The sequence below is a fragment of the Micropterus dolomieu genome, linkage group LG18 (genome assembly GCF_021292245.1).
Source record: "Micropterus dolomieu isolate WLL.071019.BEF.003 ecotype Adirondacks linkage group LG18, ASM2129224v1, whole genome shotgun sequence".
NCBI lineage: Eukaryota > Metazoa > Chordata > Actinopteri > Centrarchiformes > Centrarchidae > Micropterus > Micropterus dolomieu.
The window spans coordinates 24,181,809-24,209,123 of NC_060167.1; the positions used below are offsets into that span (position 1 = coordinate 24,181,809).

General features: G+C 39.8%; 2 protein-coding genes across 4 annotated transcripts; both read left to right on the forward strand.

Annotated features, from left to right (window-relative positions):
• The first annotated feature begins 42 nt into the window (after positions 1-42).
• On the forward strand, positions 43-2,185 carry rabif (RAB interacting factor). Of its 2 annotated transcripts, none has more exons than XM_046075100.1 (3): positions 43-241; positions 747-898; positions 1,690-2,185. In XM_046075100.1, exons 2-3 carry the CDS (start codon positions 755-757, stop codon positions 1,936-1,938), a joined length of 393 nt encoding a protein of 130 aa, XP_045931056.1. In that variant the 5' UTR covers positions 43-241; positions 747-754; the 3' UTR covers positions 1,939-2,185. The 2 variants fall into 2 exon arrangements, with proteins under 2 accessions (XP_045931056.1, XP_045931057.1); XM_046075101.1 differs by lacking the exon at positions 43-241 and adding an exon at positions 484-502.
• Positions 2,186-5,354: 3,169 nt separating this feature from the next.
• On the forward strand, positions 5,355-26,928 carry kdm5ba (lysine (K)-specific demethylase 5Ba). Of its 2 annotated transcripts, none has more exons than XM_046075098.1 (27): positions 5,355-5,967; positions 10,478-10,555; positions 10,863-10,985; positions 11,101-11,271; positions 13,661-13,786; positions 14,122-14,215; positions 14,332-14,429; positions 14,605-14,763; positions 14,924-15,043; positions 16,848-17,006; positions 17,346-17,527; positions 17,741-17,903; positions 18,227-18,346; positions 18,810-19,004; positions 19,431-19,612; positions 20,460-20,584; positions 20,721-20,871; positions 21,306-21,426; positions 21,681-22,036; positions 22,864-23,002; positions 23,110-23,289; positions 23,384-23,542; positions 24,374-24,793; positions 24,977-25,067; positions 25,162-25,349; positions 25,434-25,697; positions 25,817-26,928. In XM_046075098.1, exons 1-27 carry the CDS (start codon positions 5,815-5,817, stop codon positions 25,952-25,954), a joined length of 4,455 nt encoding a protein of 1,484 aa, XP_045931054.1. In that variant the 5' UTR covers positions 5,355-5,814; the 3' UTR covers positions 25,955-26,928. The 2 variants fall into 2 exon arrangements, with proteins under 2 accessions (XP_045931054.1, XP_045931052.1); XM_046075096.1 differs by having other exon boundaries at positions 5,356-5,967; positions 14,332-14,438.
• The last annotated feature ends 387 nt before the right edge of the window (positions 26,929-27,315 follow it).

A 27,315-nucleotide genomic window follows, 5' to 3' on the forward strand; every position in this document is an offset into this window, starting at 1 on the left:
GGGGGGGGGGGGGGGGGGGGGGGATGTATAATGGCTCCTACGCGTATGATTTATAGCCTACGTTTTCTTTTCAAACAGCGCCTGTTTAATGAGGAACCAAATCGCAGCTATGTGTTTCAGACCGAGAGCATTTCGTGGCTGGTCATTTTCAAGACCAGCTACTAGCGTTAGCTAACCTGCCTGTCTTGCGATTTTACTGTTGTTTTTAACCTTTTTTAATAAATTTTTTTACAACATTAAGGTACGTCTTATTTTACTTTGTACGAGTGTGTGTATCTGATGGATGTGTAATGTAGTTTTTCGTCTTATGTTTAGTCTGTTGAAGTCAGTGTTACCTGTTAGCATGAAAGCAAGGGGTGTACAAATAGTGTGAGTGCTGTTTTTTTTTTTTTAAACTAACGTTCATTCCGGTTAGTCTTTACCATAAATGTGTCAGATTGTGGTTCAGCGTAAAATCCGCCGTCAATTATATTTAATGTATGTAGGATAAATGTAAATATTGGTGAGTTTCTTTGTGACAGACTTCCGCACTACAAATGCTCCGACGGCTCGTAGTTCCGGTACACTCAATCGGTGTGCGGCCGTCTTTCTTTGCGTTAAGAAAACGTTAACGTCTAATTTAACTGAAGCTAGTCTGCCTTTGCGATACATTACAGTCTCTTGGTTCAGTCCGGTGGGGCGGTTGAACGATACTGGGTTCCGAGCCTTTTGTGTATGTGCATCAAAGTGAATTTGCTATTTGTCAGGGGTCGAGATGGACAACAATCAGCTGTCCAGAAAGAGCACGGACCGGTCCGACCTGGTTTCTGAGGACGGTAAAAACAGCAAGTCTGTCGTGTGCCAACGCTGCGGATCCAAGGTGCTGTGCCCGGGGATGGCTGTGTTTGCAGAGAAAGAGGTACTGGACAGCGGGCTGACAGACAGCTGCCTTCTAGCTCTGGATATTTTGTCTTTGGGGTTGCCTATTTAATACGTCCACAAATAATATAAACCAGGTTCGTTTAGAATAGTTTGTGTATTGCACCATTACATCCAAGGTGCTTTACAGGATGATAAAACCAGTCGTACAGTGCAACTGTGTGTATTTACTTAAGTCAAATATTAGGTACATAACTTGAGTATTTCTATTTCATTCTACTTTATACTTGATTTTGATGTATTTGACAGCTGGAGTTACTCATTCACTCTTTTATATCAACATATAATGCACAAATTATTATGTAGTGTCATAAATTAAACTCCCCAACAGTGTATAAAGTAGTTGATAGCTTCACTTCAACCAACTACAACAATAAAATACTACTTACATATTAATGCATCAGCAATAATAATCTAGTATGAAAAAAAATGATAATTTAAACCCACACATGGGCAATGTTAATCCATTGAGTTTACTTTGTACAGGACATTTTTCTACATTACTTATGCTCTTCTATTTAAGTAACATATAAATGTACAATAAATGCATGACTTTTACTTGTAATGGAGAATTTTCTACATTGTTGTATTGTTACTTTTTCCTGATGACCTAACAAAGTCCTCTAACATTGAAAAAACAGTAAGCAGAGAGACACATAGGTACATATACATATTTACAATACATAAGTCGAAACACTTTATTGCACTACTGATTGTGAGTTCTTTCAGAAGTGTTTTTATGTCATCCGTGGTTGTGTTTTCTACCAACAGCTGTTCCTACCATCCATGCGGAAAAAGGGCGGCCTCAGCACCACAGAGGGCTCAGTGGACGGGGACACTCTGACCGCCCACTGGTTTGTGGACGACATGTACACTTTTGAGAACGTTGGCTTCACTAACGACGTCGGGAGAATCAAGTATCTCATCTGTGCAGATTGTGAGATTGGACCAATTGGCTGGCACTGTTTGGATGACAAGAAAAGTTTCTACGTCGCTGTGGAAAGGGTGAATCACGCCTAGTCTGAATGCATGTGAGAGCTCACAAGACCTTTTTAAAAAAATAAATAAATAAATGTGTTGGCGGGCTATGCATCTTTTCATGCATTTACTCCCAGCGTTGAACCCCAACCTAATCCAACACACACATACACATATACACTGTCATGTGTACATTGGTTATAACAGGACTGTGTCACTTTCATTCTCTTCCATCACACTGACCGTATGACCATCCTGTTCTAATAAAGAAAATCTGTTCCAGTCAGAATAATGAGGGGAAGATGTGCGTGTGTTACGTGTGGGATCCATCCTAACGTGAGTTGGCGCTTGTTTAATTTATAAAATAGCTGAGTGCTTAAACAATTATATTGGCAGTAAATAACAATTTTGATTAAGTAAAGGCAAAAATACCAAACATTCACTAATCCAGCTTCACAAATGAGTATTTACTGGTTTTCTTTGTTGATTCTAATCATTGTAAATTAAAAAGTTTAGGGTTTTAGACTTTTGGTCAAAGAAAAGCAATTTGAAGATGATGCATGGAACATTTTATAAGTTCATCAATTTACTAAGATCATTTGATAGATTATTAAATGCTGTGAATAAGCATTTGTTTTTCCGGAAGAAGTTACTCTGTTGAGAAAGATCAGATCCCCATTAGTGTCTGAGACATACCATGGTAGAAGTAACCAAATTAAGGCTGGTGCCAAAGTAAAGGTGAACAATTATGGGGTATGAACATCAGTGGTTTCAGTCAGGTCAGGGCAACATGATGGATGCATTGAAAATGTGTGTGAGGGTATCTATCAACTATCAACTAAAACAGCTTGTCCAGAAACCAAGGCAAAGGTGGAACCTGTGGAGGGAAACTGATGGTAGCAGGTTAGCAGAGAGGTCTGTCCTCAGCCCTGCAGTGACCTCTCCAAGAATGAGAATAGGCGTGACAAATACTCTACAGGGCAATAAGCCCTGGTGCCCAGAATTACTGCAATCAGTCTCAGCTATTCACCTGTGAGGGATAGAGATTAGCCCCACCCCACATGACCCCACAGTGTCCTACAGATACAGAGTGTGTTCCACATTGTTCTTTGCAATGAGCATCAGAGCCTGAACGTTCAGCTTGCTGCATTTACCGTTAACTTAAATAGTTTGTTAAACATTTTCAGTTATAAAGTTATCAAAGCATACGCATGAGCTCACAACTCACGTACCCAAAAAGGGTAAATCCAAATCATATTAACATTTCCTTTGTGTACAAAAGCCAAGATAGTCTTCTAGTTAAATGTGCAGGAAAATGAATGTAAATGTACATGATGGCTGTTTGGGCACTCGGTTTGACTTCATGTTCAGATATGGATAGAAGTTTGCACAGACCTCACCATCAGCTGAATGTATTACTAAGCATGTTCTATGACAATCTATTACAATCTGGGGCTGTGGGTTTGTTATTAATTTGGGTGAACCAGCCCTTTAAAACCTCCACATATTCATTTTTTTAAGGTGTCAGTTAACTGTTTGCCACTAGATGTCGTGATTTCAGTGTTTGACACAGACATTTCGTGGCTGCCTGCTGATCTATTTGATGTGCTGATTGTTATCTTGTGTGTGCATTGCACCTTTCAAGTAAAGACTCTGCCCCCACCTAGCTGAACCCCACCAAATCAATGGCAGTGGTGGTTGTCAGCGTGATTGTCACAGAGTGATTGTGCTGGAGCTTGCTTCCCTTCCCATTATGGATTTATATCCTTTGTGAGATCTAATAGCTGGTGAAAACTGTACATTATTTAAGTAGAACAGAGACATGTGCCAGCTATGCAGAGAATATAAAGAATTATGTCCAGCAACAAATTACTTGATAAAAAATACTCAAAGTCAAACATGATCCAAATGTTTCTTTTGTTAGAGTGATCTTCAGCACCTTTGAATATGTGCAGTTGATCTTGAAAGACACCTGTCATGCGCACCCGTTATAGTCGACTGTTCAAAATCCACCAACGGGAAGTTCAAACGAAACAGAGAACAGGGACATTCAAATCAGTCTCATAAACCGATAGAGAGACGAAGTGGTGTAGGTCACGCTCAGCAGTTAACGCATGAAATCTGAGATTTTAACTCAGTTGAGACAACTTACAGGTTACAGCCCTAAATTTACCTCAAAGGGCTTTACAATCTATATAGCAGACTTCAGTCAAAATGTAGCCCCCCCCTTTCAGTTAAATAGTACTAAAATCAGTAAATATTTAACTACGTTATGGGATTAAATCGGTGCCATACTCTTAATGTTATAGGATGATACAACTCAGCTCAGTAAAAATAGACCAAATAAACAGATGCCAATAGACATGATAGAGCAGTGGTTCTCAAACGTTTTCACATCAAGGACCCATAAACTGATAGACCATGAAACCCCATTTGACAAGATTTTGTCCCAGGGTCTCCCATCTGTTAATCTTTTAGATTTTTGATTACTGAAAGTGTACAGTATGTAACCCATGACCCAATTAGTCATACGTTCTGTTACTTATAGATGGAATTATAATGAAAATACATTATTCCCCTTTTTGCTGGGGACCCCTTGCAACCCCTCAAGGACCTCTGGTAATAATAGGCAACTTCAATAGATAGGCATTGTTACATATTGATTATTCCATATGTATTTATATAGGTTTATGTCTGGCAGCTATAACCAAAGCAAATTCCTTGTATGTGTAAAAACTACTTGGCAGTGAAGCTGTTTCTGATTCTCAACAACCAATAGACAATAGATGAAGCCAAATAAAAATAAAAAACACCAAATAAATGTGTGAACAAAGATTTATTTTTTAATAACAAAAAAAAACAATGAGATCCTTTATACTGAAACATTTTTGGCACAGACGAACCCTGATAAAAGCATTTGCGAGTCACATGGTTGACCCCTACAATGTAGAGATTTAAAAAGTATGTTTCTTTCTGTATTTTTGTTAAACACTTAAAAGTGTCCCAAACACATTTTCAAAATATAGTAATTTGACTTTTATTATAAAGGTTTATAATTATATTATAAACTTCACGCTAGAGCCGGTCGGGAGTTGGTATAGAGGACATGGCTTAACCAAAATGTGTGTGATTGAAACATAAACAGCTGAAGTATCAACATATGACTGTAGTGTCTACCAATCAACGAGCTCCTCTAGACCATTTAAAAACAAAGTTCCGGTCAGGGCGCAACGATCTAGTGGGTGTGCTCGATTAGGAAACCCAACGTACCGCCTGAAATGTCCATTCTTTCGGCGAAGCCGGGCGGCGTAAAGAAGAGCCGAATCCAGCTGATCCTTACATTTGTAAACGCCAAAAGGTGTCCGAATCAAACCCACCCCACAGGGGAGCAATCATCTGGGAGGAAGCCACGGAACCAATGAACTATATAATCCCTAACTGTAGAGTGTGTCGCTCACACTGGGTTAACTGTGTGAAAGCAAACTCGACTGTAGTTTATTTAGCACGATATTAAAGTATGGAAATGACGTTTAAAGCGTTTACTCTACACAGTCCTGCGGGCATTTAACTGCTTCAAACATAAAAACAGGCACCATAAGAGGTGTGTGGGCGTGATAAAAAAACTATTATACACACAGTCAGAACTGATATGTGAAATAGGCGCAGAACTGTGTGTTTTGCGTGAGAAACAGCCACATACGGGGTGTAGATAACGTGTGGGGGGTTTACTTCCTGAAGCGGAGGTGCACCGTCTCTCTGGCTGTCAGCCTCTCGTCTCCAACTAGATAATTCGTCTTTGAGTTCAATGAGTGGAGAGTGGACATGAACTGAAAGGCAGAAATTCATAGCGAGCATATTCTTCGTGAGGAGGAACCACTTCAACATATTTCAGCACGCAGTCATAACGAAGATGCAACGATGACTCAGCCTCAGCTGAATGAGTTCATTCCCCCTCCGGAGTGCCCCGTTTTTGAGCCCAGCTGGGAGGAATTTGCCGACCCTTTTGCGTACATCAACAAAATACGACCCATTGCAGAGAAAACTGGCATCTGCAAGATCCGCCCGCCGCCGGTGAGAGTTTGTTCATTATGACTGTTAATCTAGTTTGTTTTTATTGTTTTGTTTTGCTCGGTGAGCTGGCCTCTGCGGCTGTTGGTAATTCAGCAGGCAAAGTTGTGTTTTTAGACAGGTTTTTTTTTTTCAACATGGCGGATTGCGGCTCCGAGTTGAATTGTCAGCTCGGAGTGTGTTGTGTTTGCGAACAACTCAAAGCTGCTGTCTTTGATGGACTTTTTAAACCCCAAACAGACAGACGTGTTATTTATTTTTAACAGTCAACTCAAAGAGGAAGGTTTCTAAAAATATTTCAAACGCTTAAGTTTGCCTGTGTATGCAAATATAAAAGGGGAATTGTTTACGTTAGAATGAGACGCTTCCTGGACTGGGTGCACGGAAATGGGCCCCCCAATATTTAAACCATCATTTAGCCCCATCTTTTTAAACACTTAGCTGAACGTATAGCCTGAGTTTGCCGTCAGGATTTGACGGATTTAGCTGGTGTAAAGGTAACGTAGCTCACGTTAATCGGGCCCATTTAAAGCTGCAGTTGTCTGACATCCTTACGTACGTGCTTGGTGACCAACTGTTTATGGAGAGAAGGTCGCGTGAACACTGCGCTCAACGGGCACGGTGTCGGTTTCCACCGTAGTTTAATCGTGTTCACGCGTTAACCATGCTTTTAGGCGATTATTACACATTGTTGACGGCGTTATTTTGTTAGGAAAGTATTTTAGATTAGCTGGATAACGTTATAATATAAAACACTAACTGGGACGATTGGCTATTTTTTATATAATGTCTCTTTTAAAATTGAATAATTGTTCTGTCTTCTGTCTCACATCACATGAGTCAAATATTAAGGCTTTCAGGACAGAAAGGAGATGGACTAGTTCAAGCTAGTTCCCCAAATGAACAGAATTCAAAATGAATCTCACATTGACCTCTTTTCTGATGATGAGGGAGGGCAGATACCTTGTTCAAGGGTGTGTCCAAGCAAATTAGATAAAGAGCTAATTCAACGGAAATAAATGATATCACGTGTGGTGAGACTAACGTAATTTTGGCAGTTATCAATATGTCAGTTTAACAACACTGAGGTCCTGGATGGAAATTGTTTTCTTTGATTCTTTGTGTTATCAGATAACATCAGTCTCTTCTGTAGTAGAAATGAGGAAGCTGTAAAAGCCCACTTTACATGGTTAAACAGGACGTGTAGGGGGGAGTGGGCTGCAAGATAACCCCCCAAAAAGGGGTGGGTGGTTTTGCTGGCCCAAAAGGAAACCTGCATTTGAAATGCCCAATGCATGTAAACAAAAGAGGGCAGTAGCAATAGCTTTGAGCAAAGATTGGATGCTGATGGTCCAGGTTTATCCTTACATGGGATAGCCCAAGGAGCTGTTATTTTTTGGCCATTTACTGCGTTGTTTTGACCAGTGCATAAGCCTACTACACTCCTGCATGAACAGCAGTCAAGATTTATGACCGCCATGAAAGGTTTTAAAATGCAGGGGCAATTCTTTGTTAAATGAAATACCACATGGTAAGAAGCAACATGTCCAGACAGTTCAAATAAAATGCCTACTTCTTGATTTTGTACAGGTAAATAAAACTGACAAATTTTTACTGGTGGGGTTACTCAAACTCCACCATTTGTCCTACATTGTGTAACCACCATTTTCTGCAGTCCCTGTGCACCAGCAGTATCTTCTGAACATTCAGACCAACATTTTGCTCCAGGGTGGTGTGTGGGCCAAACAAACCAATAAACAATCTTAAATCCTTCCGCAATGTGAATCTGAGTGGATTTCAACAAGTGAAGCACTTTAAGTGTGGATTTCTAAGTTTTGTGTGCTTGTGTGAAGAGAACAGCATTTGGCATCCTGGAGGCTTGCATAGTGTAAAGTCCTGTATCTTTTAAGATATGATCTGGCCTTACATTCCCTTTTCTCTCCTTTTTTCTCTTGTGTAAACAAATATATTTTTTCAGAAAAGAAGACCTTGCACCCCAACCTGTTTTGGATCAGTGATTTCTGGGTGCACAGTATGTGGTCACATTTTGACTGTCATTAGCGCACATGCAGATGCTTTTCAGTGATATCTTAAGGCTGTTTTTGGTTAGTTGTATTTGTCATCAGGTAGATGGCGGAAGGCCTCCTGATGTTCAGACCAAAACTGCACTGTAAAATATTAACTGGTGTGGTCAGACTAGTATGTAAAGGATGGTCAAAGAAACCCAGTGCACTTTCATATGTGTCACAGCGAGTGTTTCCCGTTTGTGCCAGGGCATTTGTAGTTCTAATCCAGCTTTGTCTACAGATGATTAGGTAGTGTTAATGCACCTATTGTTGTCCCCACTCAGACTAGCTTTTCCATCCTAGCAAGGAAAAAAAGCCTTTCCATGCCCAGTAAATTTAGTGTGTAACATTTTTTGTGACGTGGTTTTAATGACATATGGTGCTAATATCACAGTAACACTGCATGTAGTAAAAGCTATAAAAAGAGTTGCTGATTTTTGAAAAACAAAGAGCTGTGTGTTTCTGTACCATTTAAGAAATACGCTATGATGTGATAAAATTTGAATTAGATCCAGAGCTGTAGCCTAATTTCCACACCCCAGCTGAGTCAGGTCACGTGTTCAGTTTGCTTATCTCTCATGCTAATTTGGCACATTCCTGTTTCATTGCAGCGTAATGTCAGTGGGAAGGTGGCTGTAAGATGTGAACTTGGTGATTTTAAAGCAAAACTAAGCGCGTATCTCAGTGTTGATGGCTTCATTTGTTTGTGATACATGTGTAATAAAAAAAGTTAATGAATTCCCGCAAATTACTGTCCACTGAGAGTGAATGGAAAAATGCTTAAATATATAAAAATCAAATACTAATTTTGAGAAATTCAATTTGTAATTATTGCTTTTGCGCAGTAATCCAATGGGGGGTGGCTAAGCCTGTTTGGTTCATCTGATTGAGACTGGTATTTATGACGACGTCTGGTTTTTCTGAAAGCCTGAACCCAGTGTTGAACTTTTAAAGTAAGACTAAGCATTCAGTGCTGTGAGATACATGCAGTCTGTATAGATTCATGTAGAGTTTAAATATTTCTTTGTTTCTGAACAAAAAGCATTTAAACGGGCTAATGCATTGTCAGTTTGTCTGTTACATAATGTTTAAAGGGCAAATTTGAAACCTGAAACTTGCCTCCAGGATAAGCATTTCTGTATGTTCCTCAGTATCAGAAATGACTCTAGGATGTTGGGGGTCTGTAGAAATAGCGGGAGTATTTCAACTCAACTTTTGTTCCTCCGTATTGCAGCTCTTTAGATACCAAAGTAGCAATGTCACCACGCCAGTCTACCACAGCGTAGATCAGCTTCAAGCCAGGATAGCACACTTTCTTTCACACTCAAGGACTCACTTTTGTTTTTCTCATTTGTAAACATTCTCCCTCATGACAAATCAGCAGGAGTGTGGTATCACACGTTTCATAGTGCAAAACTGAGATCATTGTCTTGCTGCCTCTTGAGCCATCTCGGACACTATGTTCTCTAGTCTTGCAGGAAGTTGTGTGGTTTAGCATGATTAGGTTTGTTTTAATTCTGTGTGCAAGTGCATTAATATCAGACACGTCAGTGTTTAGTCTGCCAGTAGGACAGTTTGTGTGGTTGAGTTGGTGTGGTGAACTCCTTCACACAGGGACAGGAAACAGGGTGAAAAACTTGTGTGTTTTTGTGAAATCACATCCTGGTGACGATTATGTTATTTGATAAATACGCCTCTGCTATTCAAAGACTTTTTTATTTATTTATTTTACGTGAGTGTGTGTGACATGTGTTCAAACATCACCTTCAACATTGCCATGTAATGCAAATCATGTCATTCTTGATGCATGCAAAACATATTCTATAACTCTGTCGCTTAAAAATAAATAAATAAATAAATCATTATTTGATTGTCACACTATGACTTCCTGTAAGTCTGGCCTTTTAATAACAGTCTGTGTGTTTGCTAGAAAGAACTGCAGTCTCTTGGGTAGGTAGACTGGGTTTGTAGTCAGGATTGGTATGAGATTTTATTGACTACAGGCACACTTGTAAAGAGGATCAGAAGATGGTGCGCAACAAAATCATTTGTTCTGTTTAGTAACATTTGCTAAAAATTGCAGTGCCCAGCTGGCTGGCTTTAAAAAAAGAAAATATATATTCATGACCTGTTTTTTGAAGATTTAAAGCTACATTGCAGAAGCTAGCAAGTGACAGCTAGATTTTGAGAGTATCCAACCGAAAGAAAATCCCACAATCCCAAAAATTTCTTACCCGAGCTCTAAGTCTTCACTTAGAACTACTGGAGCTGAGAGTGACAGACAGGCTGAGGAGGTCTGAAAATATTAAGAGACTAATACATTGTTGGTTTTGGTGGGGTTTTTTTTAAATGGGATTTGTTGACAAAAATAACACGCCTCTGTTTCAGTGTGAACATCAAAGAATTGGTGTCATTTTGCTTCATAACATTGCTTTTTATTCTCTCAGGACTGGCAGCCACCGTTTGCCTGTGATGTTGACAGACTTAAATTCACACCACGGATACAAAGACTTAATGAGTTGGAGGTACATTCGTTTACTGTTTAATGTTTTTTTTATGTATATAAATTTAAGACCCATACAATATATAAATAAAGTGTAAATATGGGGTATTTGGTAGGCAAAAAATCCTGTCAGTTAGATTGTTGGAAGATGGTAAGTTAATCATTTTAGTAGGTTTCTCTAAAATGGTCTTATGGAAGTTGTTGACATCTGAACAAAGGTCACTGGTAATTCTCCCTTTTCTTACTTTTTAATAACTGTAGCCATGTTAAAGAACAAACTGTTAAATGTTGAATGCACGGCATTAACTTTTGTTTCACTTTGCTTTTAGGCTCAGACCAGAGTGAAGCTCAACTTCCTAGATCAAATAGCAAAATTCTGGGAGCTTCAAGGATGCACTCTGAAAATCCCTCACGTGGAAAGAAAGATTTTGGATCTTTACCAGCTGAATAAGGTACGAGATAAAGATCACCATTTATTCATGTACAGCCACAATAACATGTTTTACTTATGAATGAATATAAAGCTTTCTACACACACAGACTGAACACATAATGTCTCTTTCAAAGCTGGTGAATGAAGAGGGAGGCTTCGATGCAGTCTGCAGAGAGCGGCGCTGGACTAAGATATCCGTTAAGATGGGCTTTGCTCCAGGCAAGGCTATTGGCTCTCATCTGCGGGCACACTATGAGAGGATCCTCTACCCATATAACGTGTTCCAGACTGGAGACAATCTGCCTGTATGTCCCACGTTTTCTGTACCCAGTAGCACAGCAGTAGCTAGACTTGTTTACAGTTGAGTGGATGTTTAGTGCCTTTTTAAAGCTATACTGTATATTATAAACTCATAGCTACTGACTAGAACACTTTTTCTACCAGCTCAAAACACACAGAATTGCATTAGTCTTTATTTTAAAGTGGTTCTTTGACCTAGTCTCGGTTTGATACTGAGAATATAAAACAACAAAACAGTGCCACGTATTCAATGTTTGGTCTCCTACGAAGGCGTCTCAGCCACAGTTGTCTGCAGTGCCACTGAATCGGTGAGACACGGTTATCAAAGACAGCATGTTTGTTTAGTTTGGGCTGTTACTATTTTCAGGCGGTTGGACAACTTCAGCATTTGTACAAACAGTACAACACTTGTTCAGTCCAGTTAGCATCAAAAATCACAATACAGTCAAAACAACATCTCTTGACAGAGCCTCCACAAAGATTTATAACTAAAATGTGCGAAGAAGGCTCTTGAATGAAGATGTTACAAGTTCAACAGTGTTGTGTGGCCAGTTATTAAGCAGATACTTAACAGATAATCATCATAAGATATTTTGCCACAGAATAGGTTTTATGATTGTGTGTGTGTGAGCTTCAGTTAGTGTCATACATATTTGACTTTACAGTTAAGAAACTAGAACTGACAGGAAAATAACCACTGTTACCATAATAAAATGTAAGGAACACAGCTTTTTGTGAAACAGTATTTGTCAATGGAGCTAGGCTTTCATAATAGCATTTCTTGTGTTTGGTATCTTAAAGAAGTATAATAAAGGGATTTGTTAGAGGAGCATGGTTGAATTGATACTTTGATCACTTGGGGTCTTTTTTTGTCTATTCCAGTGTTTTTAAAGTGTGTTTTATTTTTATTTTTTTTCTTGCATGTAACCGTTTTTTTGATATGTTTGACTATTTTTAGCTTTCTTTCATACTGTCATTTATAAAATGTGTTATCAAAAATTTTTTAATTGAGATTAATCACATGATTTTCTGAAATTAATCGCATAGTTAGGCACAAAATTGAATAATAAATTCTAAAGTAGTGTATGGCGCACTTTTAATTTAAATGTACTGCTATTTACACATAAGTACAATAACATGTGGTTTGCAAACACTTTAAACAAATAAGGTGCTTTTTACCACCAGTATTCCCTTTTACACAGTAGCAATAAAATATTTATTGTAAATCTCTACTTAAACATTAAGATAATCAAATCAACTATAAAACCAAAGCTATTTACCACTGCCGGGGCATTACCTTTTATCTAGCTTGTTAAAATAAGTTAGACCAGAGCCACAATCATAACAACATAACAGGCACCTTCTGAGCAACAGGTTAAAATATATCAAACTGTTTTCTCTCCTTTTTTTTTTTTTTTTTTTTTTTTTTCTGAACAGGTATCAGCAGAAAATTTTTTTTTATCAGGGAGCAGCATTAACGGTCTATGTTCAGTAGCAAGTGTCCCTTTTTAGAGTGAGGTGAAGTGATTGCCTCATGCGCATGCTGCCCGCTGCCGAAGTTGAATTGTCTTGAACTTTTTGTATGCGACGCAGAGCACAAATCATTGGACTGATCCTCGCTGTTTGAGTTTCCAGAATCTATTGCTGTTTACTAAATAGTTATCAGGACATCAACAGGAGGGAATTCGCATGGCAGAGCATCCCCTCAAAACTAGATGAAGGCCTATCAGGTAAAGTTATGTAGCCTGTAAATTTAACTGAAGTTAAATAGGTTACAGGTGTGTAGCACGCAGAAGCCGTTGCCATGGTTACTATCCATAGAGCACCTGCCGTTTACTCGTGGAGCACTTGTCTCCTGTTCCCCTGAGGAGTGAGCAACCCTGCTGGGCCAAGCGACGATGTTGTGATTTTAAGAATGTTCCTAAGACCAACATCTTCCCTAATACTAATCAGCATGCAGTGTGTAGTTATCCACTTCACCATGGCATTTGATCGCTTGTCTTGCTTTTGTTAATCTACTTCTCCCACACGCTACATACAGCGTATACACCCCTCCTGTGACCCAGGGTTTGAGTGTATGTGTACTCAGAGCCAGTGAGCAACGGACTTTCAAACTAATAATAATAATAATAAAATACTGCATTAACATGCGATGAAATAATTGTCGGCGTTAATTAAATATGTTAAAACAATTATAACGTGTTAACATGCCCTGCCCTTGGTGGTTGGTTTTTTTTAATTTTTTTTTTTTTATTTGTATTTACTCTTGTCTGATACCATATTGTTCATGTGTGTGTTGATTTTGCTAAGTTGATTGAAATGCAGGTTTGAAAAATGAGGCTGTGTGTTTTTGTTTCACTTAGTTTTAAGTCACTGATCTACTTCTCTTTGCAGAGGGCCACCTTGACCAATGACACTAAAGATAAGGAGTACACCCCCCATGACCTGCCGCAGCGGCAGTCTGTCCAGCCCCAGGAGACCTGCAGCATCGCTCGCCGAGCAAAACGAATGAGATCTGAAGTGAGTCTGATCCCTCCCTCTGCTCTCTGACACTGTCACTTGTGCCATGTATAATTCATTATGCGTATGATATGCTGATGTAAGTCTGGATTGTTTATATTATATTCATATGCAGTCCACATACACAGAAGGCAGGGGTGAAGTGACAGAACAGCTGAGCTTAATGTATATTGTTTTTGCAATATAAATTTTGCATTTTAAGAGTCAAGCCACATTTTTGTTATACAACTTGTCTGATGTTAAAGGGTGTCCTTCATATCTTATCGAGGACCCAGTAAAATGTACAGCCGTTGTTCTCTCTGTCTCACACGGTTTCTCACTATGACTCCCGACAGAGAGGCTGTGTTAAAACCGAACCTGGGGAAGTTTGTGAGAATCGTCCCAATCTGAGGAGGAGGATGGGAACATATTCGGCCAAACAAGAACCAGGTAAGACCAAAGCAAGCTGCTGGCTTTATAAAGAAAGGAGGAATGTGTCCATTGAGATGAGCGTCATTATTGGATCATCTTAAAGCTTCTATTAAGCCTTCATCCATGTTTTTCAGTGAGGATGGCAGTCACTGAGGTGAAAAGGGAGCCCATTAAACAAGAGGACCCAACAAATTATGAAGAAACTGTATTGAATATGTTAAACAAACCTCTTGTGAGTAAAGTAAGTATAGTTTTGTATTAGAATGTTTGCTTACATCACTGTAATTCCAATATTATGCTAATTAAAAAAAAAAACATCTATCCATGTTGCAGTACTTTGCTGTAAGTTACACACATCAGAGAAAATCACAGAACAAAGGCAGCACACAATTGTTCTGTGTACTCAGGTGGACCAGTACATGTGCCTGGTATGTGGCAGTGGGACTGCTGAGGACCGCCTGCTGCTGTGTGACGGCTGTGACGACAGCTATCACATCTTCTGCCTGATCCCTCCCCTCCACGACGTCCCCAAAGGCGACTGGAGATGCCCGAAGTGCCTGGCTCAGGTGAGCTGCAGACGCTCCATCAACCAGGGAGCTAAATCCGGGCAGAGCCGCTCATAATTGGAAACAGGAGCATAATCTGCCTGATATCCACAAATGTATAATACAACTCCAAGGGTGTTTTTTAACTTTATATTTCATGTTTTGTTTTTTGTTTTTACAGGAATGTGGCAAACCTCCTGTTGCTTTTGGCTTTGAGCAGGCAAGCAGGAGCTACACCCTCCAAGCTTTTGGAGACATGGCCGATTCCTTCAAGTCTGATTATTTCAACATGCCAGTTCATGTGAGTTTGCGTCACTTGTTAACTGATATTCAAGTGATTTCATTCTACTTAGTCAACATGTTTTTGTTGGTAATTACACTTATCTGTTTTAAGTATGGTGGGTTATATATCACTGTTCATTGATGTTAAAGGGGCCGTGGGTTGGACATGTATTGAATGAAAGTTGCTTTTCTAAGTCAACTTTATTGTAATTCTTCCGCATACAAGTATGCAGCTGCACGAAATGTAGTTTCGTAAGGACCAAGGTGTATAAACAATGTAAGAATAGACAACAAGAAGTGACAACATACTACAATAGACAGAGCAACATAGTCCTCCATTCACCCAATACACACAACACAATGCACAGTAAACAATAAACAGTGAATAGTGCAAATCACCAGTAGATCGATAAAGTGCAATAGACAGTTTGTAGTGCAATTTTAAGCAGAGCAGAAATCAAAAAATTGTTGGTGCACAGTTGTGCATTTTAATGTCCATCCATTTAAAGTGACAGTACGCAGTCAACATTAGCTGTTTTGGCAGTGAGGAAATACTCGTGAGTTTAGCCCACAATCACTATCGTGCACCGAAGGGAGAAGAAGAAGAAAACACCAGAGTGATTTTCGATTTTTTTATTTATTTATTTTTTTTTTTATGTGACATTAATTTCAGGGAATTTCCAATTTTTCTTGTAAATTTCATACTTTTCGTCTAGGATTTTTTTTTTTTTTTTTTTTTCACTCTGGCTCCCTATTTTTTGGACACGTAAATTAGTCAATCTAAATAGGCCTATGTGAAAACACTTAGGAGAATTCAATTATAGACTGCAGATGGGCTAAATCTAAGAAATGATCCCGTTAATTAGCCTAATTAAGATTTCCTCTCTAAAATCACAGAGGCTGCAGGGCTCGCTGTCTGAACATAACGCTGTTGTGTTCAGAACTTCATTGCAACCGCAGTGGAACAAATCAGGATGTCTGCGAGGGGTGAACCCCTATGATCTTTTCGGTGCTGCAGGGACTAGTTCTTTGAATGTCAGGGTCTCTGGTGATGGCGCAATGGATAAGACACATGCCTTTGGTGTGAGAGACCCAGGTTCAATTCCCCACTGTAAGCAAGACACTTAACCCCTAGTTGCTCCAGAGGCATGCGACCTCTGAAATGTATAGCAATTGTAAGTCGTTTTGGATAAAAGCGTTGGCCTAATGTAAATGTAAAAGACCAGATATACATTTTAATATAATTTTCCCCAAACTATCATGGCTTGTGCTATAATATTATACAAAACATAATGCATTTGGCACAAGTTGTGCTGATATTATTACTGGTGTAATAAAGTGAGTTTTCATTCAATCGCCAAAAGCCATAAAATGTTTCAATAATTTGAATTTGTTCTATTTATATCACCAACATGGTTTTTAAAACATGAGGCAGATTTTAGGAAGATTTTTTAATTTTTTTTTTTTTTTTGAGGAAAACAGTTCTGGACTCTGGTTAATTATATTTTATATGTCCTGTAACAAAGGATGCTTTTGAAAACAACCTTTGAAAGAGTCCTTTTTGTCACACTCTCACATCCTGTGGGTCTATTTACTGCATGAAGAGAGTGTGGCTAGAGGTGGCTAGAAATGAAGAGGCTAGAGGTCTAGCAGGGAAAAACGGACTTGAGCACTGCGTATGAGACAAAAAATGTTGTTAAGCAGATTTTTTGGAAAAGGGTGACCTGTTATCTGCTTAAACTTGTTATGAAACTAGCATTGGTTTCTAGATTTGCGTTACTACGGCACACAATAACACCACGTTGTCGTCTTGTGTATTTTAGATGGTTCCTACTGAGCTAGTGGAGAAGGAGTTCTGGCGTCTAGTCAGCACCATTGAGGAGGATGTCACTGTGGAGTACGGAGCAGACATCGCCTCCAAGGAGTTTGGGAGTGGTTTTCCTGTGAGGAATGGCCATTTTGAAGTCTCTCCTGAGGATGAGGTACAATCTGTCTGCTGTAACGGATTATAATTTGATGTCTGAACTTTTACTTATTACTGGAAACTATTTAAAGCTTTTGTCTCTCCAGAACCTTAATGAAAAACTAAGTAGTCATGGGGTTGTTTACCTTCACAAACTTCAAAAGATTGATATTGAGATATTTACCACATATCTAAAAACAACCTTCAGTATAGCGATGTAAGTTTTTGGCTGGTAGCTTGGAAATTAAACAACACTGATATAGTGTCAGTTTTACCATTGATTTAATGCCTCCTGGACAGGGGATATATTTTAAATAAGAAGTTAAGTGGATTGTTGAGACCTGTCTCTGACCTGCAGCATTACCTGAGCAGCGGCTGGAACCTGAACAACATGCCAGTGCTGGACGCCTCGGTGCTGACTCACATTACAGCCGACATCTGTGGGATGAAGTTACCCTGGCTGTATGTGGGCATGTGCTTCTCCTCCTTCTGCTGGCACATTGAGGACCACTGGAGCTACTCTATAAACTACCTTCACTGGTAGAGTGCCCTATCTAAACTCTGTTATGTATCTATTATAGTGATTTGAATGTAGAAGTTCGACTTTCTTGCACAAGGAACCTTCTGGTATTTTCACAAGAAATGTGGTTTTGTAAATCAAACAAACTTAAATATAGTAGTTATCATGTCAGTGTTGTAAAATACAATGATGTGTGTGGAGATGCACATTAAGTGTTTTTCACTAATGTGCAGGGGGGAGCCGAAGACGTGGTATGGGGCCCCTGGTTATGCTGCAGAGCACCTCGAGTCAGTCATGAAGAATCTGGCACCTGAGCTGTTTGAGTCCCAGCCAGACCTCCTTCACCAGCTGGTCACCATCATGAACCCCAACACACTGATGAACAATGGCGTCCCGGTAACCTGCTCACTGTTAACACTCATCAATTAATCATCACAATTGAAATATTTGTGTGAGTGTGGTGGCACTTGCATGTAAATGTTACACAGTTGCACAGGAAGTATAACACATACACATGTTGCAGTGCCTTAACACTTTTGACTACCTTATTATTTAAAGTAAAAAATAAATCTGAATCTAGATTTTTATTTTTTTGATGATGACAAATATTAATCAAGACATCAAAACATTGCTGGTTGTCAGCCCCAGTATCTTCTTTACTACAAATGATAATTGTAAAAACACTAGCAGCTTGTCATTCTTCTCTTATTGATACCCAGATCTATCGCACCAACCAATGCGCAGGCGAGTTTGTCATCACTTTCCCCAGAGCTTACCACAGTGGATTCAACCAGGGATTCAACTTTGCTGAAGCTGTCAACTTTTGCACCATGGACTGGGTAAGATGATCAGTTATCACTCTGTTTGCACAATACCAGATTATTTTAAGACTTGCTCAAATGTTGTCCCTCTGCATCACCCTCTAACAAAGTTGTGTGTTTTTGTTGTTTTTTCTTTTGTTTTTGTTTTTTTTCCCCCCTTACTTTTCCTGGTCATCGTGTTTTAAAGGAGTTCTAGTCATGCCCTTAAATTTTACTGCTGTAGCAAAACATATTTCTCAGTAAAATCTAAGTGTAGAAGTAATAATAATAATAATTTTATTAGTTTAGCAACTTTCATGCCAAGATGCAGCCCAACGCAATTTTAGAACAGGATTACAAACAATGGTATAGAACCTGGACACAGATTGAGAAAAATCAAATTTTTAGGAACAGAGGCCTGTTGTTACTACTATATATTGTTCTGCCTCATTAGTTCCCTTTGGCCCATCACTCCTAAATTCATCTATATATTTTCTGACAGATGCCCATTGGCCGTAACTGTGTGCAACACTATCGCGAGCTGAGCAGGTACTGTGTCTTCTCCCATGACGAGATGGTTTGTAACATGGCCACTAAAGTGGACACGATGGATGTCGACCTGGTGTCAGCAGTGCAGAAGGAGATGACCATCATGGTTCAAGAAGAAGAGAAACTGAGAGAGAAGATGGGCAGGATGGTGAGTAGTTCTTATCTAAAGCATCCATTCTGGCTTTTATTTAGTTTTTAGGATTTCATTACATATATAGTAGACATCCAGCAGGTGCAATATTTTTTTTATATTGACTCTTGCATATCATTCCAAACAGTTCACTCTCAGTGTGGTCTAAAGTCTGGCAGCAAAACACATTTGAACAGTGCAGATTGTTGGAATTTAAGGTCTGAATCCCATAAATGTTTCAGTTTTTTGTATTAGCCTCTCTGCGGTAGCTTATAGCAAAGCTGATGGACTTTTTAGTGATGTGTCATCAAGGATAAATTAAAGAAAACTTTGAATTTTAAGAAGATATTTGTCATAATAGAAGATTTAGATTTTTTATTTTTTTTTGTCTGCACAGCTGTCTCATTTAGTTCCTCTGTCTCCTCTAATGACTTGTCTCCCCAGGGTGTGGTGCAATCTCAACAAGTTGATTATGAGATGCTCCCAGACGAGGAGCGGCAGTGCTACAAGTGTCGGACCACCTGCTACCTGTCTGGCATCACCTGTGCCTGCAGTCCTGGCAAGATGGTTTGTCTGTACCACGCCCAGGACCTCTGCTCATGTCCTCGTAGCAACCTTACACTCAAGTGAGTCTTCAGTTACCACAACAACTGAACATTGTTGCCTCTGAAATTTGAGATGTATTTTGTTTTTACTACAATATAAATCATCTGCATCAGCTAAGCTACCTCTTGGAGACGCTAAAGGCTACTTGCATCAGGGTTTTTTTCAAATGCTATCCTAAAAGGAACTTGTGACTTTGTAGTAAATTTAAATAAAGTCATTCAGGGAAAAAATGCATTTACACATAATCACATACTCACAAATCATCACACAAAACAATACTAGAAGAATCAAACTCCCGGATATCGGCGATTTTGCTGACATGTTCTTACAAAAAGAGTAAAATAAGGACTTTTAACTGAGCAACTTTGAACTGGCACACAGAACGTACTTGAGTCCGTCAGTAAAAATGAGCCCCACTTTCAATTTCTGTCTGCAATTAAATATTTCTATCACAGACAAAATTACTCCCAGAATTGGCAGTGACGTAGAAATACTTCATGAAAAGGCTGAATGTCATTCAATTTTAATCTTAATAGATAATGAGAATTAATTTAAAACGACCTATTTTGTTTTCTAAAAAGCCTACATCACAAATTTTGCATGTTGGCAAAACATTTTATGTGCAGATGGAGTTCATGAAATCTGCAATGTTACATAACCAAGAAAGCAGTTTGGTTTTGCATTAACAAACATTCATTAGTTGACTTACTTAGTGCATGCTGCCTTTTTATGTCTAGTATTTCCTTCAAAGTAAACATTTAGGTGACATTTTACAATCTGCATTTGGTAGAAGAAATTGCTTACCGAACCTGAACAAATATCAGTCATCATTGTGTATCAGTGTCCTCATTTTGTCTTTTCCTGCAGTTACAAATTTACACTGGATAAGTTGTTTCCGATGGTGGCATCCGTGACCCGGCGTGCAGAGTCCTATAAAGACTGGGTCTTTAATGTGCAGGACATCCTGGAGAACAAGGGAAACAAGAAAAGAGGTTAAAAGTCAATGCAAAAAATGTATATACTACAAAATTCAGTACCTCCCTGTCATTGTAAGGAGATAACATTCCTTCTCTGTCAGCTGTCCATGTATGTATTTTATTTTAAGTTTTTCTGCTGCTTTCTGGTCAGGTTTGGAAGAGCTTCACAGCCTGGTGGAGCAGGCAGAAACCAAGGCGTTCCCACACATCCACCTCCTGGATCAGCTGCGCTCAGTCACCGCCGAGGCTGATAAAGTTGCTGTGATGGCCCAACAGCTCCTCAATGGAAAAAGGCAGACAAGGTACTACATGAAGACATTTAGCACTGTGCCCCAGACCATAATAATTATAATAATATCCCATCCATCAAAATCCACCATGTTGATTCTCACCCATAATGCATCACACTAGACATAGTGTAATTTCATAATAATGGATCAGTTCAAGTGATCTTTTTACTGTTACGTCTAGGAAGTATGTATTCATTATTGTTATTGACTCCGTTGTTTCATTACAGGAAGTAGTAGGGCTCATTTATTGTCAATATTTTCCATTTAATTTGCCAGACAAAATGGCAGAATGCAGAATTTATTTTGAAGGTCCCAGCATCTCAGTTTGGAGATGACATTCATTTTTCTTAAAAAAATATATTTTTTTTTTAGCTGTTTAAGGCAATCTTGTCATTCTGATGCTATTTTTTTATAGATCTGTTGAGCAGTTTTTGTGTGTATTTTAGGTATCGATCTGGAGGTGGAAAGTCTCAAAACCAGAACGAGCTGACTGTGGAAGAGCTGAGATCTTTTGTCCGACAGTTCGACAACCTGCCGTGCAACATCCGACAGGCTCCTTTACTGAAGGTTAATAAACTTTTGATTAGACACAATAAAGTCCACTGTACAATTTTTCTGACTACCTGAATCTTAAATATTTTTAAATTTGAATTGGTTAGATTGAAAAATCTGCACACAAATACTTTTCTGTGTCATCTCACCATCATATTAAAGTGTACCAACGTCTGAATGTTTTTGAGTGAATTTGGCCTAGTCTTTCAGTGAAATCTGGTACCAGTAATAGAATCAGTCCCTAAATGCCTGTTAAACGTGACCTCCAGGACCTGCTGACCCGGGTGGATGACTTCCAGCAGTGCAGTGAGCGTCTCCTCTCTGATGAGTCACCGAGCCCGGTGGAGCTGCAGGACCTGCTGGACGTGAGCCTGGGCCTGGACGTGGAGCTGCCTCAGCTGCCCCTGCTGAGGGAGAGACTGGAGCAGGCCCGCTGGCTGGAGGCCGTGCAGCAAGCCAGCTGCCGGCCAGAAAGCCTCTGTCTGGACACCATGAGGAGGCTGATAGACCAGGGCGTGGGCTTGGCCCCTCACAGCTCTGTGGAGAGAGCCATGGCTCGTCTGCAGGAGCTGCTGACGGTGTCAGAGCAGTGGGAGGAGCGTGTGCTAAGCCTCATGGAAGCCAGGTGAGGAGACTAAGCGGCACTGGGCCTTAGGTTGTATTTCCATGACTTCCACAACTGTTTTTAGTAGCTTTTATCTTTTCCACCCCTTCCTGTGTTTTGGTTGAGGCAGTCCATGGGTTGAGGGGGGAGGGAAGGATGGACTATTCAGTAATTACATGAAAGTGTGATCCATTTACCGCATTTTTCAGCCCTTTTCCCCCATTATGTTCAGTAATTTACCAAAATAAAAAGTTATTACCTATTTTTACATAAAATAATTTTCTGAAACATTATTAATAATAAAAGAACAGAAACTGTATCAATTTACCATTCCAAACAAAACAGCTACAGCAATGACAAACTGTTCATGACACATGCACAAACACACTAACCCCCTCTAGTGTGTCAGTCTCTGCTTTTCTCTTTGAATGAACAAGAAATCTGACTTTAATCACAAATCATGGACTCTAACTTTGTTAAAATATAGTTGATTCTATTTTTAAGCAGTGAATTCATTCTTTCGTTTTGTCATTTGACTATTTTCTTAAATGGTGTGGTTTTGGGTGTGAAGTGAAAACGTGAAATTGGCTTTAATGTCAGACAGTGCAGAATGAAGTGTGCCATGTCTGCTGTGCTGGATTATGGTAGATAACGAGGATTGTGGTGTTGTGACAGTGCTTAACTCACTAATGGCCACACAGAGTCTGGTGCTCTACAGTGTAAAGACTCTGCCATAGCAAGAACCTCATGTCGTCTGATATTTGATGTTTGAGTCTTCTTACTAAGATTTCAGACATTATTTGAAACACTGTACTGTACACTTTACTAAAGCTCATGTCACTTCACAGGCCATATTACAGCATAGAAACACTTGATGCTGCTCTACAAGAAGTAGAAAACATCCCTGCCTATCTGCCCAACTGTCTGCAGCTGAAGGATATCATCACCAAGGCCAAGAAATGGCTCCATGAAGCCGAAGCCCTCCAGGTGAAATATGCTTCAACTTAAGCCAGGCTGAATGTTCTCAGTACTCATCACTTGGTCAGAGAAAAGATTGAGTTTGCATCATAAATCTTGTGTGTGCATGCTTGCAGCTTGGGGGACGTATTCCTGTGCTGGAAAGCCTCTCTGAGCTGGTTCTCAGAGCAGAGGGCATCCCTGTGAGGCTCGACCCGCTGAGTCGGCTAGAGGCCCTCGTCAGTGACATTCAGACTTGGAAGGAAAGCGCAGCAAAGACATTCCTACTGAAAAACTCCCCTTTCTCTCTCCTCGAGGTAATTGGATATTAGTAGGTGTGCTCATTTCAAAGCTGTTTTCCAAATATGTAAGGACCAATAAATAACACTTGTTGGCTTTTTATGTTTTCAGGTGCTTTGCCCGAGATGTGATGTAGGGGCCGGGCATCAGAGGTCAAGATCTAAAAAAGCAAAAGAAGCTACACAGATCAGTAAAACAACATCAACAAAACTGGATTCTCTGTGTGATGTGGAGAGAGCTCTGTCTGAGAGCAAGGACTCTGCCTCTGCTGTGAGTGGAGCTGTAGTATCTTGTGTTTTCCCACAGCAACAAGAACAGTTGTATTACAGTAAAATTAGGACTGCCAAAAGACTGTAAAATGCTAATTAAGATTTTTCATGAATACAACTAACATCTCATCTTGTGTTAACAGTTAAATTTGCTAGAAACCCTACTATTATAACAATCCAACTTCATTAAAACAGTTTTTTTCCCTTAAGGTGCTGCTAAAAGGTGACTTTACCCACAAAAGTCCAGCTGACTTTGAGTCTGCTCATTAAAATGCACACCACACTTAAGTGAGACTTTCAGATGCCCCCAGTACAAACTTAATAAAATTTTAAAACTTTAAAGCTGTATAGGCGTTACTTACTCATGCACCTGTATTGTTAGCACTTCACAGCAGCACGTTTGTGTATGTGTGTGTATATATATGTGTGTATATATATATATATATATATATATATGATATTTCTATAATATTTGAGTCCAATGTTTACATACAGTAGAATATTTAACCAAATAAAGAGGACCTTGTTTTTATTCTGAAGCGTGGCCTCTCAGACAGCATTTACTCTCCTGTGCCTGACAAGCTTGCAGCCTAGAAATATGTGCAGCCTGAGAGGCCTGTTGCAGGGCAATAAATTCCCCTCTGTACAACGGTAGCCACAAAGCAACAAAAGGCAGGACTGATTTTATGAACACTTTATTATGGCAACACTCTGACGTTACTTTAACAGCACTGATTGCAGTAGTGAGTCATGAGATCTTATCTGGTGTCAGATTCTAAACTGAGATCAAATTAGTCTTTAATTTTATTCATTAAATGTTCTTCCTTCACAGATGGCCACTCTCGCTGAGGTCCGGCAGAGGGAGATGGAGATCTTGTTGTCTCTGCGTGCTTCAAACGAGTCCAAGCTTCTTCCTGCTGAAAACTGTTGTACACTTAGTGTTTGTGTCTGTCAAAAAGCCCCTTCAGGTGCCATGGTGCAGTGCGAGCTCTGTCGAGAAGTTTTCCACTGTGGCTGCGTTGCAACAACCGCAGAACTCGAGTACGGCCAAGCCTGGCTTTGCCCGCTTTGCCAGCGGTCGAGGAAACCCCCTCTGGACAAGGTCCTGCCCCTCTTAGCTTCACTACAGAGGATTCGGGTCCGACTGCCAGAAGGAGACGCCCTGCGCTTCCTTATCGAGAGGACGGTGCGATGGCAGCACAGAGTTCAGCAGGCCTGCACAGAGGGAGTGCTGGAGAAAGTGTCAAAGATGGTCAGTAGAAAACATGTTATAACTCGGTGCAAATGGAGCTCACTAGAGGGGTCTCATGATCTTGTTGAGTTGATGTAATTCACCATCAGACGGTCTGTTTGCTTTATTAGTGTCCGTAGCTAGATGGCGTCGTAGACACCAATCATTGTCAGGCTTACTGAAGTTGATGGTTTGTTGTTTCAGGGGAAAGGTGGACCCGGAGGATCTTCTCATCTGACTCAGGAAATAAATGGTTCAATGTTTCATACAGAGCACCGGTCTGTTCCACTCCAGGGTCGGTGTTCAAGCTTTAAGCACTTTGACATCACATACTATGATTTTATTTATTTACCCTCTGAACTCTCCATTGCTCATCATATTCATCACAGGCCTCGGCCCTGAGCTGGAGGAGCTGATGGTTGAGGGATTCCTGCTGCAGGTCACTCTGCCTGAAACCGAGCAGCTGTACAGATACCTGCTATACAAACTGGCCCCCTTGCCCTCACACAACGCCCCCTGTGGGAACAACACAGAAGAGAGCCAAGAGTCTCATAGGGGGAGCCCCCACCACCACAAGGTAACGACAGATGATATTCTCAATCGCACTTATACCAAAACGTAGTGATATTATATTTATTGTAATAATTACATCTTAATGCAGAATGGAGTTTCCAGTCCCAAAAAGGAGGCACTGAACAGTCAGAGCAAAACGACCAAGCGGCGTAAAGAAAGCTCAGACTCTCAGCACAGTGAGAAGGCCAAGAAGTGTCGCAAAAAGAAGTGTAAGAAAAGCAAAGAGAGAAGTGAAGAAGCCAAGATGACATGTTCTCCCACACACACAGTGTCTGACCCTTCTCCTTCAGATTCAGAGGAGGACTACTCACTGTGTGCTGCACCATGGTGCAGAGAGCCAGAGGGCGACGAGGTCAGTCTACAGTTTTAACCAATTTACAATTCTTGTTTTGTTCAAATTTATAATATACAAAGTTATAATGATACAAGAAAAATGCAGTGCATTAAACCACTCATCTTGCTGTGTTTCAGGTAAACTGGGTCCAGTGCGACGGCAGCTGCAATCAGTGGTTCCACCAGGTCTGTGTGGGTCTGTCTGCCGAGCGAGCAGAGAAGGAGGAGTATATTTGCATAAGCTGCACACAGCCAGACTACAACAGAGGAGAATGAAGACCAAAATGTGACTTTGAAGGATCAGCAGTTTTTGTTGCCAGCCGTAGCACTTCAGTGCACTCCTGAACTCTGTGTGCCCTGTGGCTTTGCCCCTTTACCCTTCTGGCTTGCCCTTAGTAAACATGGTGCTACTTACTGTTTTTTTTTCCAGAGATTCAAAAGACTTCTGTCACTATTATCGTCACATGGCTGGTTTTTCAGCCAATCAACTAATCCTTTCTCAAACTTTCCGAGACTTGATGCAGGTGTACAAAATGTTTCAAGAACCAACAGCGCAGGGATTTTTCAACCAAAAAAAGTCAATTTGACATCACATTTTAGAACTGCCTTTTTTTTTTTTTTACATGCATCTGAACAATGTGAAAAATTATCTTTCTCTTGTAGAGTAAATATTATTTATCTAAGCAATAACTGAACTGATTAACTGAGGTTCAGTTTTCACATGAGCTATATTTGTGCTTAGAAATTATTTGATAGAATGCCTTCTTGAAGCAAAAACCCTGAAGAATTCACTTTATGGATCCTATGATATTACACAGTTCAATTAATCTGTGAACAGAAATAACTTGAATCAGAAACCAGCGACTGTAAAATGGTTACTCTAAAATGTGCAAAGGTTTGCACCTGCATATTTGCCCATGTCCCTTAACAAATCACTGACTCTGGTTCCCTTATGCGCTGTCTGCGGAGGAAAAATAGGAGTCCTGGATCCCTTGTTTGTGGTGCTGGGTGAGACTTTATTATGTTCACAAAATAAGAACTGTCCGACATCAAAGGAATGTACATTTTGTTTGAGGGTGGATTTTCCCTTTATGGTTTAGGATGGAAATATTGTGTTGGACTTAGATTTAACACAGACTGTGTGATTTATTTGCCACGGGTATATGACCTTTTTTTTCTGCTACTTTGGGTAAATAATATAATTAATATGTTGCTGTTTGCATTATAAAATAAAAATCTTTGTTCCCATATGCCTGGACTCGTCGATCCTCTCAGAGCTGAATGCCATAAAAGTAAAATTTAGCATTTTTGGTGGGTTCATTTTTAAATTACGCTAGCCAAACTGTATTGAATGAAGGCTGCAGAACTGGTTCTTTGTGACCTTGGACTGTCACTGCTCATTGTGACGTTTTTTCTTTTCAGTCTTTGCTGCAAACTGACTGTGACCTGAATGTGAGCTGTTGAGAAAGCTGACTACTTCATACACAACCGATTTCACGGCAGTTATGGGCTCGATAGGGGGGATTAATTTTTGTCCTTACCAGTTAATAAAATTAAGAAAGAATTTAATTCTTAAAATTATTTTCCACAACACAAACACTCATGTACACATTTTTTATTCATATTAAAATCATTGT